This window comes from Haliotis rufescens, unplaced genomic scaffold (genome assembly GCF_023055435.1).
Source record: "Haliotis rufescens isolate VD_foot unplaced genomic scaffold, xgHalRufe1.0.p SCAF_47, whole genome shotgun sequence".
Taxonomy (NCBI): domain Eukaryota; kingdom Metazoa; phylum Mollusca; class Gastropoda; order Lepetellida; family Haliotidae; genus Haliotis; species Haliotis rufescens.
Window position 1 is genome coordinate 1245245 of NW_025964190.1, and position 20011 is coordinate 1265255.

At 39.9% G+C, this 20011-nt stretch overlaps 1 protein-coding gene across 1 annotated transcript; it reads left to right on the forward strand.

Annotated features, from left to right (window-relative positions):
* The first annotated feature begins 6919 nt into the window (after positions 1–6919).
* Positions 6920–19130, forward strand: LOC124151294 (perlucin-like). The gene is made up of 4 exons (XM_048383357.1): positions 6920–7038; positions 16568–16653; positions 16856–16949; positions 18889–19130. The coding sequence occupies exons 1-4, from the start codon at positions 6924–6926 to the stop codon at positions 19113–19115; spliced, it is 522 nt and encodes a 173-aa protein (XP_048239314.1). The 5' UTR covers positions 6920–6923; the 3' UTR covers positions 19116–19130.
* The last annotated feature ends 881 nt before the right edge of the window (positions 19131–20011 follow it).

Genomic DNA, 20011 nt, shown 5'->3' on the forward strand with positions numbered 1-20011 from the left:
GTGAAAACATTTGAGTTGTGAAGATGATCTCATATACACAATTAAATAACAGTATCAAAAGTCATTTACATTCTTTGTTATCTTGTTGGAAGAGTTCATTTTATTTAAAGGGGCACTGATCTAAGGCAATTCCCCGGGACTGGTTGTTGCCTTTGTTATTGTTTTTCCCCGTGAGTACCCGGATGCTACAGTAGAAATCTAGACTAGTTTGCGACCTGTGCTGCGCAATTTGTAAGCGCATTTGACACTTTTATTGATATTATAACGGCGTATGGTCAGGTTGATCAATAAAATGAATTACAGTTTTGGAAATAATAAGGAAATGTAGGTTTCTTTGTGGGTAGCATCGGTAATGGTGACGAAGTTTTGATAGGTCACTTGCTTGGTAATTGTGTGATTTTCATTTACACTATTTTGACTATTGTTTTCGTGTTAATATGTTTACAAACAAAATGTGCAAAATTTTCACTTAGGAAATGTATTAAACGCCTGAATATTCAGTTATTTTACAAATTAACTGAAACATATCTCCATCTGTATTATTATAAAACGAATTTTAAAGATGTTTATGTTAAACCAACAGACTGTAAATGTTACGATGAAAAGTACATTTCTATATTGTTTGGCTTCTAATCCAACCTACATGATATTCTATTGTGATGTTTTTAGGCCCTTTTGATCGTCTTAATCAAATTTAGTCATTCTGTTAAAGAAATGGACAGATTTTGCAGTCAAAATGACTGAAATATTTCCACATTTTTATATATTGCCTGAGAGAAACACATATTACAAATTGACTGTAATATATACACGCTTTAAAAAAAAAGACTTGTGAAAACAACGTCTATCGCGCATCGAAGAATTTCCCAACCAAGACGTTGAGGAACAAAATGAATCTAATCAATGCTTCAGAAAATGAAGGAAAACAAAAGGCAAACATCATAATTACAACCTACCAAATTTATGTGTATAATTGTAGGCAGCTTCCTTGTTCGAGAAATGTATCCGTGAATATCCACACAAAGGAACAATATCCCACACGTCTGCAGCTGTACAAAGAAACTTATTCGATGTCACGTGTCTTTGTAACAATCAAATATTTTAATATATATATCATTTTGGAATATTATTACCCGTGTTCGTTTCTCAACTGATCACTTATATTGTTTCAGGTGTTTCACATAGGTGTCAAGTCTCCAAGGTAGGCAGAGAAAGCCCACGTGACAACTTTTTTCATAATGTCCACGGTTCCTAAAAAAATCCATTGAGTTAGATAACAATGAGCAATCAATCAACGTATTATTGGTTAACCCTTTGAACAAAGTATGTTGTTTTTACATCGGCACTTCACACTATGATATGAGCCCTTTGATTTAGTAAACCTAGACATGTAAACACTCACTTTTGACATATCCACTGTGCAAGATATCAATGATTAATTAATCAACGTATTTTCTGTTAATCCCCTGATGACAAGGAACGATGTGTTGATTCACAAAAAAGTAAATCAACTTATCATTCATCTCTTGCTGGGCTGCCACGTGCATATAACATAACACACATTTCATCTCACTTCAAACCTGTATTTAGATTGAATAATTACCCAAGACACAATAAATGCCAAATGGGAACCTTTGTCAGGTATTCTGAGTGGTGCAAATTGTACCTGTAATAAATTCATTAACTGAGCATCAAGTGAATGACGACATTAGTGTAGGGTTATACCAGATAACGTGGATGACAACAAGGGAGTAGTAATCGTATTATCGAAGCAATCCGAAATCCGAAAATGCTTTCACTGCATGAATGTTTTTTTTATGATTAAACTATAACCATCTGGGGTATTTCAAAATGACGACATCCGATGAGCTCTGCCGTTCTTTTTGTCTGTTTGTTCAGGCTGAAGAAATTAATTAACATGCACCCTTTTTCGAAATCTTTATAGATCACAGTTAACCAATCAGTGACCCAAAACGCGTGAAACAAATATTGCCTCCAAGTTTATTTAGCTGTCCTTGCAGACGGTAGCCCAGTCTCCTGTCACGCTCAGTGGTGTTACGTATCATCCGGGTTCTCACGAGGAAAAAACAATAACAAAGGCAACAACCAGTCCCGGCGAATTGCTTTAGATCAGTGCCCCTTTATGGGATAAGGGTACAAGTGCGATGTGCACTCATCCATAAATTTCTTTTGATAGTAGTGTAGGCGATATGAGTTGTAGCCCAGAAGAGGACAGGCCTTTATTAGACAACAAACAGGGTTGCCTGTTTCGCTATGAGCCACCATCCCCACCCTGTCGGTAGGGGTTATGAAATTGTTGCGCACCTAACTGTGTCCAGTCTACCGCGGGGTTTGATGCGGTGGCAGTGTCGAAAGGTTTTGTGATAGTTGTGCAAATATTCGTTGTTTATCGTATATGTTTGTTACTAACTATCTCTATTTGCTAAAAGAAAACGGATATTACCAGCAGTAAGTCAGCCAACTGGAAGATCCACTGCCTGCTTCATTCCTTATATAGGCTAAGTGGTTTTGTTTGTGTGTACTAGACGTAACCTCCGTAACATCCAAAGACTAATAAAGTCAATTTTAAGACAGTACAGTTTATGGAGCCGAAAGATAATATGTTCAGAACGCAGCTGTTGTGTCTAAGAGGATGTCTATGACCTAAAATGTTATAACGTTAGATCGCGAGGGCGAAACATTACAGTAGATGCACGAGAGTTGGGACCCTGGCTGTGTAACACCAATACATGCGTTTTGAAATCAGTCACTTACATGAGAAATGAGGTTAATTAAATACACAGTTTTGCTTTTATATGAAGCATTATGAGAAGTGGAAAGCCAATATGCATGCATTACACGCATTCACTAATAAAGCATTTTATAGCTGATATAGCACATGTTCAAAATAGTCTTAACACATGTATATCAACAATAAGCAAATAAACAAGTCCATGGAAAATGCTTTGTTGCACGTTAATGTTTTTTTTTGTTTTCACTTTGACATAATATATCATATCAGAGTAAGAGAAGGTTTCACAAGGTAATGAGCCTGTTGCATGCTACCCTATGTTATCTATGGAGGTTATCTACAGGTTCAGCCATTTCCAATTTTCTCCACTAGTTATGGGAAACGTTCAGGTAAATATTTCCTTTCTCCCTTAATCCCATCTGTCATGCATGCAAAACATATACTTTGTGAGATCTTTTTATAGTCCATACGATAAAGTAATGTGTATTCATTAAGATATTGATGGGTGTAGGGAAAAGTCCCCTTGAATATTATGATTTAACACACACATTTATGTACAGTTTGACAGATTATAACAATATGAATATCAAAATTCATCACCACTTGCCAAGTTCACTAAAATATCACCAGTGGGGAGTTGTCACAGATGAACACGGATGTTAACCAAGTATGATCTTTTTTTACCATGGAATGCATGAACTGGTTGAGAATTACACACAGATAAAGAGAGGGCTAAAAATCCTGAGGATATCATACATGCATGGTATTAAGTATTCACAACCGATTTCCCCTAAAATTAAAATGTTACCTTTGACATCACTAAGCACCAATACGCAGCAGGACCATTGAGGCAATTGTAAAAATCACGACCCCTAATGTGAAACCCCCATTGATTGTTAAAATAACAAATCCTATCTGCCGCCAGACAAAAGTCTATATTAATTTCCAAAATCCTCCAGTAAAAAGTGGGTAATGTCAGAATAACCCCCTCTGAAAATATACCTCTAGTCCCCCACTAAACCTCCTCTTATGAACTTTTACCAAAAACAAACAAAAAGTGGGGTTTGGGGAAATGTCCAGTATTGAATATCAAGAGAACTATTTTTTCGTAACGAGTTACGGTACTTCACTAAATATCCTAATGGACCATCCATTATAAGAAATACATGTTTTCGTAGACTTTTTAATTTCAACGGTTATCAGCTACTAACGTTTAAATGTTTATGTCTACTGATAAAAAGGGTGTTGAAATATGTTATTATGTCAAACGCATTTAAATTTATCTTCACACGCAGCGCTTATTGCATAAACATTCATGTATTATCATCATCAATGTTTAAGTTTTACGTCAACTTCACAGTCCTGCATTTCATCGACAGGGTAGGTCGAGTTGAATTATAAATAATATGCTTAATTGATATAAACCACCATACTTAATTGTGGGGGAAAAGTTTAATGTGATACATTACATTATTAAGTATAGTATAGCTATATATGTTGACTATAAATTATAAATGATGTATGTAAATACGGATATATTAAATATAATACAAGCATATATGGATTGTGTTACAGAGGGAGAAAGTTTTAAATAAAGATAAGATTAAGGCCTAATATAATAGTAATGTATATCTTTGTTAGATGGAAAGTATAGCATGATATAGTAATATAAACAGTTAGGCTGTTTTTCAGTATGATGGGCCTGCTAAATCAAGGAAAACTAAAGTGAAACCTAGCTTCAACATTCATATATTTTGATGTTAACATGTTTTATAACGCTTGTACACGAAACATATTCTCCAGCAAAAGTTATTAAGCACTAAGAAACCGGACAGACACTTTTGGCGTTCAATCCGTAATCTGTAGGTTTGTTCACAGGGACAGGACGTCGATATTTCTGAAGCATTGTTTTCACACAACCGCCGATAATCCTAAGCTCACTCGCCTCAACTCGCCCAACTCAGCACCAGTGACCAACTGCGAGAGAAGGCTTCTTTCCCGGGAATATCTCTGCCTTCTGGCTTCAAACGACCGAAGCATTTATTTTGTAATCTAGGCTTACTTACATTTACACATACATTTACACACACACGCGCACACATAATTTACATAGATACATGTAATCATACAAACAGCCATACATACCATGCATACACACAGCCATGTAATTATACGTACATACTGCATGGGAAGCGTGTGTATTGATCTGCTGGCTTAATCACTGACCCATCAAGAGTGTCAGTCAGCATGTATCAAATTTTTATAACCGGTGAGATTGTGATAACTGTCATACATGACTTATTTGTCTGAATGGCACGTCTGAAAACAAGGGGTGAACCGTTACACAGAACTCTCCTGGCGGCCATTATGTAACGGCCATCTTACCACAACCTCTTCCTGTGGTACGGTAATTAGTAGAACCCTCTCCCCAAAGTGTATCCTCCATGATACGAGACATATACATATACGAGACGGGGTACACACGGGTTGCGTAACGCGTTGCCCATGCGTGTAAGGGAATGAACTCTTAGGCAGTACACACACATACACACACACGCACGCACGCACGCACGCACGTACACACACACAGACACACACACACACACACACATAAAGAGCAGGACCTAGTGCGCACAAATACTAATGAATAAATATAGCTTGTACGAAAGCATACAGTATAAATGTCACCGATTTCCCCAGCATACACATTTCCAGCGTAAAATCAGAAGTGTAATACACAATCAGCAGCACGTCATGTGAAAGTTCATCTTTGCAGAGTGTAAACAAAACGTGTCAACTTTTTCGGAAGTGTTCCGAGTCCATCCCCACAACAAGTGTACAACACAAGTAGAGATATTACAATACACATTTGCCTGAATATAATGTCTATCACAGTCGTCCTTGAATATCACAATCTGAATATAAATTACCACAGCTTCTTAATGTAAATTTATGATTACAAACTCATTAAAATGTCAAAGTATATACTTGAAAAGTCTGTGAAGGTGATTGGGGTGATATGGATGACTTGGTTGATGACGATGATCACGTGAACGATAACGTCTTCGATGGAGATGAAGGGATGAAATCGGTCGTGATGATGTTGATGTTATGATGATGTTGTTAATAAAGTTGTGGCTCTACTTCAGTCCTAGTTCGGGCGACATTTTTGTCGCGGGTCACGCCAACGATGTAATTGAGTTGACTGAGGGGGTGAAGATGGGTTATAAAAGGATTTAGTACCTGTAAAAAGATATAAATGTCATCAATATGAATTGCTGAGTCGAGGGAAAAAAAAATGCGACAAAAAGTCTTTTAATACAATTAAGTTGAATAGAATGGCACAATATAATATTCGAATGCTGTTACTTTATGTACTTTAAATGTAACAAGAAATGTTTTTGGCGGCACACGTGAGGGCGCGGTATGTGTGTGTGTGTGTATATATATATATATATATATATATATATACAACAAACAACTTGCAGTTTCTATAACGCGCCCTCACCGGGGCTAGCAGCACTAGATAGTTACTGTTATAACATAACTTTCCATATGTTTCTTTAAGATACTATCACCGTCCGCGGTATAACGGTCCGGGAGTTAACACACCACACTACCATCTTAATATAGTAAGTTCTGGACGACTGATCAATCCCCAAACATAATGCCATGAGCGTCTACCGAATCTCAACCAGAAACAATGTAACACGGTTACAATCATTGTTCAACAATAAAATACGTTGTACACTATCATATAACAATACGACGCTTGGACATATCATGGTACATGTCACAGTAGAATTAACAATGCACGTGAATGACACCTTTGTCAGTCACACCAACCTCTACATCCTGTTGTAAATGATGTTCACACACTCACAAATATTATCTCGAACAATATCCAGATGTTACAGACACAGGTGATACTGCCATCAAGCTCCAAAACCAAACTTTACCGACAGTGTTTTGATAGTGAATCCATGCGTTACGAGCAATGTAACATTATCAGCTGTGGATATCAGCGGTAGTTATCGGGACTTTCATCTTCATCGCCAATATACAGGACGTAACGTATGTTCACACCCACAGACACGATTCACCGTCAACGTGTGAAATCAAGGCGTGGGAGCGGGGGTTGTACAATTGTATATAATGTAAGCTTTTACTAATGAGATATGAGACAGAGACTGGCGCAGCTGAAATACAGTGGTGCATGTATAGGCAGACAATGATGTTCGCCACGCTGTTGTTCGTTTTGATGTTCACTCTGACTGCTGGGAAAGGTAATGTGTTTTCTCTTCTATTATAGAGTAGGATTTCCAGTTTGTTTTGTTTCAATACAACGACGCTACTGCCAAGACTTTCAGTCTCCGTACACGTGTTGAAGGCACATGGTTTACGCATGTGACACGGATGCTCCATGGGTTAGACATGGGTTGAAAACCCGTTGACCACGCATGTGCAACGTGCTTTAGCGCATATGCAACTTGTGAAGCGGCCTTGCGCAAGCCTGACCCTCTCATAGCCAAGGCTTTTATACACAAGGAATACGGATGCTGAAGTCTAGAAGGAAATAAAAAGATAAACTATTCTCTATCATACTACAGTTCCTAGGTTGACAGCTACAGCGGGAAGTTCTGATGCCACTCATGAGATAGGTCAGGTGTAAGGGTAAACAAGCCCCTGATTCCGTTAATACATTAAATGTTTGGAATAAGCACCTTTTTCTGACAGTCTTGGTCAATTTGTTCCTGTAACACGATGTAAAACACGAACCCGATCAAAGTAGATGCATACATCTGAAAGATTTCATGTTTCAAAGCAGACAGTAAGTTAAGTTTACACATTTTATGACACATGTCTTGCACAGAAATGACGTTATAACAAGAGAAAGATGCAAGAACAGAACTGTCAATTCACATGTCAGTAGTGTGTGTGTGTCCCCCTCTCGCTTGGATGCATGCAATGCGGTATCGCCTTCGCATTGTTTGTTTTGTTTCTTGTTTAACGCCGCACTCAGCAATATTCCAGCTATATGACAGCGGTCTGTAAATAATCCAGTGATTGACATCATGAGCATCGATCAACACCTTCTCATTGAACGTCTAACACAGTATTGTTGGATGGCATCCAGTATCTCCACCAGCCCCTCTTGCAGTTCCTGTACAGTAGTCGGAGCTTGTGGTAAACGTCGGAGACGGCGGTCCATTTCATCCCACATAAAATTCAATATTATATTTATATATATTTCATCCCAGAGAGCGAGAAGGCCAGTCACGTTGTTCTGTCCAAGTGCTTGTTGGATAATCCCGGCTACATGGGGTCGGGCGTTGTCTTGCTGAAAAATCATACCTGGTCCATGTTGATTTAAAAACGGCACAACGATAGGCTAGATGACGTCACGGTAACACTGTCCGTTCAAATCGACATTGATCACTTGCAAACGAGCTCTCTGTCTCTCGGTCATTCCTCCCCACACCATAACACTGCCTCTTCCGAAACGGTTTTCGCCAATGAATTGCCGTCTATGGCACTCACTGTCCACACCACTGCAAACACAATCGGCGGTGATTGTTGGTCAGATTTGGGCATCTGGCTGGTCTCCTCGCAACAATCCCGTAACGTCTAAGACGGCAACGTTCAGTCTGTGCCGATATTCGACGAAGGCCAGGGATAGTTTTCGCGTTGATTGTTGGAGGCTGGAACTGATTTCGCAGATGGGTATTTCCAATCGACCGATCATGACGGAAACTCGTAACCGGGAACCTGCCGCTCCTTGGTCGGAGTCTTTGTTTGTTGCCACCGTTGCCATAACGTCCAAATGGTGTTTATGTGCACGTCCAATCGCCTAGCAAACTACATGCTTCGACCTTCTCGACTTGCGAATACCAATGGCTCTCAAGCGGACATTTTCAGATACGCATGGCATCTCCAAACTTCCAATAATTATTGAAATTTGACGTTTTACAGTGATGCAGTTGTCAAGAAAAGCAGAAACAATGCACACCGAATCCAAACAACACGCATGCTTTTATACCCTGGTTTACATATCAGTTACATGATTGCTGTATGAAAGACACTTTTTGCCATCAGATCATGAATACTCGTTTGTGCTACATATGTCTGTTTTCATATTTTCGTGTCCGATTTAAACACCAGAAAGTATTTTTTCTAGTAAGCAGCCGATTGGAAAGGGGTGTCACAAGAAGTTTTGTTGCCGAGTATATTTAACTTGATTTTTACAACTGAACATGTGTCTTATGTGCGGCTATTATATAAGATAGAAAAGAAAAGAATGTGATCACTTTGACCCAACCTCTTATCAGCCCATAACTATTCGTCGTTGCCTTGGAACAGTATTTACTAGTACACTAGCCATTAGCAAGCAGGGTTCCATCAACGGTTTATCAACAATTGATTATGTGCATATTATGAACATTCTTCTCAAAAACAATAACACAAACATATTTTTGGGGGGAGAGATCTGACATAAAAAGCTGGCCTGGAACATGGCATATGGGGCAAATTGTTTTTATTAGTGAGAAAAATTACTGGTAAAATACATTCACGTGTCTAGCAGAACAATAATATTTTTTAATACATCTCAAGTATTTCAGGTATACGCCCAGGAGAAAAAGATATTTCACCTTTACAATATGTTCACAATATATTCAAAATAATTAGAAGCCTACCTCTTATCACAACGAGTGACGGTATTAACTTTGAATATGTCAATGATTATATGATGTGATGCGCTTAGTTTGCTTAGTTTGTTCAAAGACAACACCGTTTGGTCCTCTTTCTTTACGGCACTTACTGAATGCCGTTTATACTGTTATAGTATATGGAAACTCACTGTTGTTATGAGAAGGAACGTTGCAGTATTTCACAAAAAAACATGTTATTTTATTTGAAAGAATAAGAACATAAAGTAGCAGATAATTATAATTAAAAAGGTAATGCAATTCCATACAAAAGGCAAGGAATATAGATTTACCCTCAGATTATTTACTTAACACTTTCAATGTCATGATTGTACTATTTTTTTATATGCATCCGAGGTTTTGGGTAATGAAAAACATATTATTGAAAGGTTAACCTAAACAAAAACTTAAAACTTGCTACATGACCAAGACTGTCAACTCCATGGCATTTGCAGTTTAACAACATATATCATTCAATACCCAGTAGCCATGGAAGATTAACAACATCGACATTAGAGAGTTGGTGTTCTTCTTTTGAGTAGTATGTATTTCGATTTTAACCTGATTTATTTAGAGAGTTTTGCCAGTACCCGTCACGCGCTGAGAAGAATAATCAAGTATACTACTCAGTGTACTTAGGATCAAGATTTTATGAAATCAAGAAATCATCCAACAAGTAAAGATTGAAATATCCCGGTACACAATGATTGGGTAACCTCTATAGGACCTTAATCTTATGATGAACGGACATAGGCGTCAAGCCATGAGCACGATGTGCACGAGGTGCTTGAAAATCTGTTTGGACATATCGTGACAGAATCGTTGCACGTCATTATCAAAGAGTATGACAACGTTTGCTTCTGAGGATTGCTACAACCGAATGCACTCATGCTCCCTCAGCATCAACGACGACCGAAGAGTTTCACAGATACATGGGCATGCTTGACAGTGGGTCAACACATCGTCACGTTAAAAACGTCTGTACACCAAAGTGTGAATAGCAGGGCATGGAAGCAGCATGCAGAAGGTCGACAGCGTTCTACCCCTTAGAGGGGAGACAGGTTTCTCCTTATTTCACTTCGTGACTGCCACCCCACCCAGAAATAACCTGCGGAACGCCTGTGGCGTTAACGTTTCTACTTAGTGCGTAATAGTCTTCGTGAGGCTGGTCTCCGATCACGGACTCGACCAGGTCTGGGCTCCAGTACTTTTCACTGATGAATAGGGATACAGTCTAGATTTCACAGATCGCCGGACGCGAGTGTGACGTAGACCATGACTTTTTTTTCAGAATTCCAATCTAGCGGAACATGACGGCTGTGGAGGGGGCGCTATCATGATTTGGGGTTGGATCAGTAGAGCTCGGAGAACGAATAGACATGTCCTACAGCTTAGTGCGATGCCAGGGACGGCATTCTGGAGGTTGAGCAATCAGACCAGATGATAACGCACGATTTCATCGGCTTAAGTGGCCAGCCTGGTTACTAGACCCCGACCCTATCAAACACACGTGGAACGAGCTGCAGATCGCCCTCTCGCTACGCCCTGTCCTTCCGGCAACTCTACAGGAACCCAGCAATGTCTTACTGATGTGGGGAGGTCCAGAAGCCTAGTGGTTAAAGCGTTCGCTCGTCACGTCGAAGACCCGGGTTCGATTCCCGACATGGGTACAATGTGTGAAGCCCATTTCTGGGGTCCCCCGTCGTGATATTGCTGGAATATTGCTAAAAGCGGCGTAAAACCATACTTACTAACTCACTCTTACTGAAGAGTGGAACAGTCTTCTCTTGGCAACCATCCAGACACTTATTGGGAACATGAGACGATGGTGCCAGGCTGTCATCGCATCACGTGGATCACATACCCGCTACTGAATGTTGTGGTTTGGATATTAAAGTTGTTTTCATGATTCTTTACGCTTCAGTATGGTCAGATATTCTCATTTTGACGGTTGACCTGACTGGTATTTGTGGAAGGTTGTTGTTGGCATTATGTGGCATATGGAAACGGACTTTTGTTCATAATCATGTCTTCCTGCAATAGTATCTTTGGCTATTGCAACAGATGCACAAACTTTGACGCAATGCCTTTAAAAGTTGTGATCCTTGGCACACTTTCTGTAGTACAGTTTTTTGCAGAAATCCGTTGCTCGATGTAAAGTCACATATATCTGTTCAGTCAGAAGGTTTTAGTATAAAATTTGAAATTATAATTTGAAATGTGACTGAAAGAAATCTCATATCTTTTTTTATGACGATTAAAAAAGCCTAAGCCCTGAAACATGATGAAAACAACATGACAACCACTCACCTAACCACCTACCCAAGTATTAAATTGTCCGCCTCTTAATGATACTAAGGAGTGGTTTAACAATTCATTACTGTTGTTTTACGTGTACTCGTTTTATGGTGTAGAAACACTTGGCACAAGGAACCCTTTACTGGAAGAGAGAGGATATTGCTTTACCGTCAGAAAGCGATAAAACACATGATGACAAAGCAATGTATACTATTGCTTTCTCGTCTCATGCTATGGCTTCCTCGTCCCGTGGTATCGTATTTGAAGTTGATAAATCGAGAAAACAGTAACAAAATTACGACGTGTTCCAAAACAAAAAAACACAAAAAAACGATCCAAATTATAGCCGGTCATCATGTCAACTTTTCAATGGCAACCCACATTCCAAGGAACAATATCTAAATAGTTTTTACTGATGTTTAAACAAGAGCAATGAAACGGATACAAATATATACAATATTCTGTCATAATATCTTATCTAAAACGGGGCCATCAGCACATATACAAACATCAATTGTTCTTTTTCTCTGTTTACTGAACACACGGCCACCTCTTGTCAGTTTATTTCCTTCGCTATGCCTGGGTCACAGGTTGCACACTCGTGGCTACATGTGCCTGTTCAACGCATTGCATGCGGAATGCAGACGTGTAGTAAACGAGCTTGACACTCATGTGTAGAAAACATGTAGCTTACTGGTGGAAAGTGTAAAACTCATGGGAACAGTGTGTGTAACTCATGGGAACAGTGTGTGTAACTCATGGGTACAGTGTGTGTAACTCATGGGTACAACATGTTTAGCTTATCAGTACAATGTGTGCAGCTAATGCATAAAGTGTGTGTAGCTCGTTGGCACAGTGTACGTAGCTCATGGATACAATGCGCGTACGCTATTGTTACAGTGTGTGTAGCTCGTGGATTCAATGTGCGTAACTAATTGTTACAGTGTGTGTAGCTCGTGCATACAATGTGCGTAACTAATTGTTACAGTGTGTGTAGCTCGTGGATACAATGAGCGTAACTAATTGTTACAGTGTGTGTGTAGCTCGTGCATACAATGTGCGTAACTAATTGTTACAGTGTGTGTAGCTCGTGGATACAATGAGCGTAACTAATTGTTACAGTGTGTGTGTAGCTCGTGCATACAATGTGCGTAACTAATTGTTACAGTGTGTGTAGCTCGTGGATACAATGAGCGTAACTAATTGTTACAGTGTGTGTGTAGCTCGTGCATACAATGTGCGTAACTAATTGTTACAGTCTGTGTAGCTCGTGCATACAATGTGCGTAACTAATTGTTACAGTGTGTGTAGCTCGTGGATACAATGAGCGTAACTAATTGTTACAGTGTGTGAAGCTCATGGGAACAATGTCTGTAGCTTGTGGGTACAATGTGTGTAAATCATGGGCACAATGTGCGTAGCTCGTCGGTACAGTGTGTTAGTGTAGCTCATGGATACAATGTGTCTAGCTCATAGGTACAATGTAGGTAGCTTGTGGTTACAATGTGTGAAGGTCATGGGTACAATGATTTTAGCTCGTTGGTACAGTTTGTGGAGCTCGTGGGCACAATGGGTGTAGCTCATGGGTACAATGATTTTTGCTCGTTGGTACAGTTTGTGGAGCTCGTGGGCACAATGGGTGTAGCTCGTGGGTACAATGAGTGTAACTTGTGGGTTCAATGTGTGTAGCTTGTGGGTACAATGTGTGTAGCTCGTTGGTACAATATTTACGTGTGTAGCTCATTGGTACAGTCTCTGTAGCTCGTGTGTACAGTGTGTGTTTAGCTCATGAATACAATGTGTGTAGCACATGGGTACAAATTTGTGAAGCTCGAGGATACAGTTTGTGTGGCTCGTGGGTACAATGTGTGTAGCTCATGGAAACAATGTGTGTAGCTAATGGATACAATGTGTGTAGCACATGGGTACAATGTGTGTAGCTCGTGGGTACAGTTTTATGAAGCTCGTGGGTACAATGTGTGTAACCTTTGGGTTCAATGATTGTAACTTGTGTGTACAATGTGTGAAGCTCGTGTGTACAGTGTGTGTTTAGTTCATTGATACAATGTGTGTAGCTCATGGGTACAATATGTATAGCTTGTGGCTACACTGTATGTAGCTCATTCGTACAGTTTCTGTAGCTCGTCGGTACGATGTGTGTGTAGCTCGTGTGTACAGCGTGTGATAAGCTAATTGATACAATGTGTTTAGCTCAAGGATACAATGTGTGTAGCGCATGGGTACAATGTGTGTAGCTCAAAGGTACAGTTTGTGTAGCTAGTGGGTACAATGCGTGTAGCTCATGGATACAATGTCTGAAGCTTATGGACACAATGTGTGTAGCTCATGGGTACAATGTATGTAGCTTGTGGATACAATGTGTGTAGCTCGTGGATACAATGTATGAAGCTGATGGATATAATGTGTTTAGCTCATGGGTACAGTGTGTGTAGCTCATGGATACAATGTGTGTAGCTTGTTGGTACAATGTGTGTAGCTCGTGGGTACAATGTGTGTAGTTTATTGGTACAGTTTCTGAAGCTCATGGATACAATATGTCTGTAGATCGTGTGTAAAGTCTGTGTTTATCTCAGCGATACAGTGTGTGTAGCACATGGGTAAAATGTGTCTAGCTCGAGGGTACAGTTTGTGTTGTTCGTGATACAATGTGTGTAGCTCGTGCATACAATGTGCGTAACTAATTGTTACAGTGTGTGTAGCTCGTGGATACAATGAGCGTAACTAATTGTTACAGTGTGTGAAGCTCATGGGAACAATGTCTGTAGCTTGTGGGTACAATGTGTGTAAATCATGGGCACAATGTGCGTAGCTCGTCGGTACAGTGTGTTAGTGTAGCTCATGGATACAATGTGTCTAGCTCATAGGTACAATGTAGGTAGCTTGTGGTTACAATGTGTGAAGGTCATGGGTACAATGATTTTAGCTCGTTGGTACAGTTTGTGGAGCTCGTGGGCACAATGGGTGTAGCTCATGGGTACAATGATTTTTGCTCGTTGGTACAGTTTGTGGAGCTCGTGGGCACAACGGGTGTAGCTCGTGGGTACAATGAGTGTAACTTGTGGGTTCAATGTGTGTAGCTTGTGGGTACAATGTGTGTAGCTCGTTGGTACAATATTTACGTGTGTAGCTCATTGGTACAGTCTCTGTAGCTCGTGTGTACAGTGTGTGTTTAGCTCATGAATACAATGTGTGTAGCACATGGGTACAAATTTGTGAAGCTCGAGGATACAGTTTGTGTGGCTCGTGGGTACAATGTGTGTAGCTCATGGAAACAATGTGTGTAGCTAATGGATACAATGTGTGTAGCACATGGGTACAATGTGTGTAGCTCGTGGGTACAGTTTTATGAAGCTCGTGGGTACAATGTGTGTAACCTTTGGGTTCAATGATTGTAACTTGTGTGTACAATGTGTGAAGCTCGTGTGTACAGTGTGTGTTTAGTTCATTGATACAATGTGTGTAGCTCATGGGTACAATATGTATAGCTTGTGGCTACACTGTATGTAGCTCATTCGTACAGTTTCTGTAGCTCGTCGGTACGATGTGTGTGTAGCTCGTGTGTACAGCGTGTGATTAGCTAATTGATACAATGTGTTTAGCTCAAGGATACAATGTGTGTAGCGCATGGGTACAATGTGTGTAGCTCAAAGGTACAGTTTGTGTAGCTAGTGGGTACAATGCGTGTAGCTCATGGATACAATGTCTGAAGCTTATGGACACAATGTGTGTAGCTCATGGGTACAATGTATGTAGCTTGTGGATACAATGTGTGTAGCTCGTGGATACAATGTATGAAGCTTATGGATATAATGTGTTTAGCTCATGGGTACAGTGTGTGTAGCTCATGGATACAATGTGTGTAGCTTGTTGGTACAATGTGTGTAGCTCGTGGGTACAATGTGTGTAGTTTATTGGTACAGTTTCTGAAGCTCATGGATACAATATGTCTGTAGATCGTGTGTAAAGTCTGTGTTTATCTCAGCGATACAGTGTGTGTAGCACATGGGTAAAATGTGTCTAGCTCGAGGGTACAGTTTGTGTTGTTCGTGATACAATGTGTGTAGCTCCTGGGTAAAATGTGTGTAGCTTGTGAGTACAATGTGTGAAGCTCATTGGTACAGTTTCTGTAGCTCGTGGGTACAATGTGGGTGTAGCTCATGTGTACAATGTGTGTAGGTCATTGGTACAATATGTGTAGCTCATGGGTACAATGTGTGTAGCTTGTGGGTATAATATGTGTTGCTTGTGGGTAAAATGTGTGTAGCTCATTGCTACAGTTTCTGTTGTTAATTGGTACAATGTCTATGTAGCTCGTGTGTACAGTGTGTGTGTAGCTCATGGATATAATGTGTGCAGCTCATGGGGTCTATGTGTGTAGCTCGTAAGGTACAGTTTGTGTAGCTCTTGAGAATTATATGTGTTGCTTGTAGCTACAATGAGTGAAGCTTGTGGATACAATGTGTGTATCTCAAGGGTACAACGTGTGTACCTCGTGGTACAGTGTGTGTAGCTCGTGGGAACAATGTGTGCAACGAATAGGTACAATGTGTGTAGCTCGTTGGTACAGTGTGTGTATCTCAAGGGTACAACGTGTGTAGCTCGTGGGTACAATGTGTGTAGCTCGTAGGAATAATGTGTGTAGCTCATGGGTACAATGTCTGTAGGTAATGGTAGAGAGTCTGAACTCATGGGTACAAAATACAACCTTCGGTGTTCATATTGGGAAATTTAACAATCCCATACATAACGCGATCATATGTACATCTCTGAGTATTCATTAACATTTCAGCGATGAGATGCCCACTTGGATTTATCAACCTTGGTCCAACATGCTACCTGTTTTCGCATAGCCGTGATACCTACGCTGACGCCAATGTAAGTTTATTGTATTTACTGCGTAATAAGTATTTTGTCCCCTGTGATTAAATGATCATATTCCACTGTACTTTGTGGATTATCAAATCTTCACCTCTCTCCATGGTGAACTAATATCTAAAGTAGAAGTCTTTCAATATGTTCACGTCATATCGAATTCACTACTTCAGTTGAGTAATATCAGTATAACAACTCTCCACAGTCCTTCTGCCTGTTCTTCGGGAGTCACTTGGCAGACATCACCAGCAAGAATGAAGATGACTTGATCAGGAGTCACCTTCTCAGGCATGGCAAAGGTAACTGTAAATATGACTTGACATACAGATTTGTAGTGTCCATGTCACAAGAACAGACTGGATTGTTATTGACATCAACGATGATTTTTGTACACATTTCCTTCAAAGAATCGTATCTCTAAAATAATAATAAAAAACAATAATAAAAGCAATGAAGGCTTTCTGTTTGTTGCTCAAGACCAGTCACTGCCCACTCGAAACCATCAATGTGTGATTTTGCAACAAAATGAAATATGAAATGTAGAATACACAATGAGTTTAATGATACTGTCCTGTCAGGTGATGCCCAGCTTTGACACAAACACAGTCTCTTAAGCAACATGATGGAGTGGCTCGATCATTTTATAACCGTCTTCACCATGCTTGTGGTTTTGACACAGAGGTCGATCAATGGTAAGACCAAGCATCTGTAGAGTGCCTTATGGAAATTGATAAATACAAAATTCTTTGGAATAGGCCTCAGACGCATCCAACAAACCTGATCTGGGGGAAAGGGCTCTGAGCTGATGATGAGCCGAACCAGCCTGACTGTGCCAGGATCATTCAAACCCTCTTTGGTGCATTTTTATTTGTACATAATACAAATACTACTAATAATAATAATAACAACGTATGTTTATGTTCCCAGGTACACATATAATGTGAATTCTCAACTCCCTTTTGAGTATAAAGTCCATGCTGCGTGTTAGACTATTAAAGTTTCTGCATTCAAAGGTCCGTCACATTCTACCGGGCACCCGTTCGTTCTTCTTGCAAAGTGTTGAGACACCATTTGTTTGATGACCTGTCAAAGGTTTAGTCATCCAAATGTCTTCTCTCCCCTGCAGGAGTTATACAATGTTCAACAACAGAATGTGTATATAAACTCATCAGACTGGCTGGGACGCAGGTGCTCTGATGCATGGCTTGTTAAACACGCCAGCTGCTCTGACACATGGCTTGTTGAACACGGATATATTACTAGTGGACACTCACATCTTCGAACTTGACATATTACACCGAATATATACATTAATAATGATTACTTACATTATGGATAGTTGGTATGGTAATTGTTTTGGCTTTTTTACATTTACGCGCATTGATCTGCTGCGTACATGGGATACGTAAGTTTTTACCTCCTGGATTCCACAGCGACATTTATATGTCCCTCCACATCAACCCTTACTTCGAAGTGGAATAAAATGTATCACGTACACTAGTACACTTCACAGTTTTGAATTCTGTGAGAAATTCCCTTTTTTCTGTGATAGTCACTGTCATTTTAGGGAAAGCAAAACTATTGAAAATTACCTCTGAAAATTAGGTACATCGGAAATCTCGCCATTTTCGATACATCACAAAATCATTCACTGCGTTAATTATTTACTCTATGCTTGGAAATCTAAATATCGGCTATTTACTCGAAGAATTGAATATTTTTCAAAAGCAATTTGGTGATCACTGTTAGATTTCTATCTGTTTTTCATGAAATCACCAATGATAAGTCTGAAACGTCGCCGAAAAGCCTAGAATCATTTAGAATGTTTTGCAAAATATGCAAACGAACGTTCCCTCGTAAAATCCCGCATATTGTTGTCAGTGAACACGCCAGTTTGTAAAATTCGGTCACCGATAGTGATGTCATACCAAAGTAAACATTGTTGTACCTATTTGGTCATTTCTTTGAGTTGAAATTATTAACTCGTCATACAGCGGGTTCATTGATCTTATCTACTTTGGATTATCATGATCGCCTTTAAAATCCACAGATATGGCGGAAACCTTTTTTTGTAGGGTCACATTATTTATGAGTAGTAAGCAGTACGTCGGGTGACGTCAATAATGGCCCTGGTGTTATGCTTTCGCTCGTCATATACGTTTTGAAACAACGCGTTGTAAGATTAATGGTATCTGACGACTCTCGTGTGGTAATCTCTATGTCTTATCTCGTAAAAAGGCACTGACTTCTACATCGGCGCCACTGACCTGAGATCAGAGGGTATCTGGACCTGGGAGCACCCCCTGAGGAAGGTAGAGGGCTACACCAACTGGCAACCAGGTGAACCAAGTAACAGCGCGGGTAAAGAACATTGCATGGCGATGGATTTGGGGATTGGTTACAGGTGGAATGACCGTCCCTGCAAGCAGGAGTTGCCGTTCATTTGTGAAAAATCTTATATTTGATTTTGTCATATTTGCACGAGGAAAATGCAAAATGCAGTCCTTGTGTCTTGCTGAATACAAACGTCTAAGATTGAACTATTGTGTTTAATTTGAGGACATCAGAATACCTCATGGATAATACATGTCTAAGCAAAGGAAAACAAAGCTAATTGGTAAGACTTGAATTAGGATCGCAACATGACTTATATCTGTGTCATACTCGGTCCGGGTAACACTACAGTTGATCTTTCAAACTTTATTTTAGAAAGCTCTACACTGCTAATAATCTAAACTGTTTTTCTGAATGAACATAGTTATCACATAAAGTCACATTGATTTTCAAAACAACACTGACCAAATGCATTCGTATTTTTTACTTTCCATGCTATGAAAAATAAAGTTCAAATTGGCAGAAAATTCGAGCCCCGGAAACATGTTTTCGAAAGTGGAAACTGTGACTGCTTTTCAAGCTTTCAACAGTAAAGATTCAGGGATGAATTGGCAAGTGTCACCTGGACCTTACTCGATCCAGCTTAGTTGACACTTAAGGCTGCGTCTAGTGGCAGTGCGTGGAAGGTCCGGGGTTCGATCCTAGGCCGCATCATACCGAAAGTCGTTAAAAGAAAGGTGCTCGTTGTTACCCTGCCTGGCCCTCGACATTAAGGGCTAAACAAGGACTCGTCGGCTCGGAGTGAGTATACTGTGTCTGAGTGGGGTATTCATGTTAAAATGCAATATCGTATCTCAGTGGGCTGGCACTATAAAATCGGCATTAGTTCAGACCAGTACAAGCAGCAAAACACACACACACACACACACACACACACACGTGCATGCACGTCGCTAAATAAATGCAATAATCTTGGCCGCGACCTAAAACCACATTTCACTCACCTCACTTAGTTGACACTTAAGCC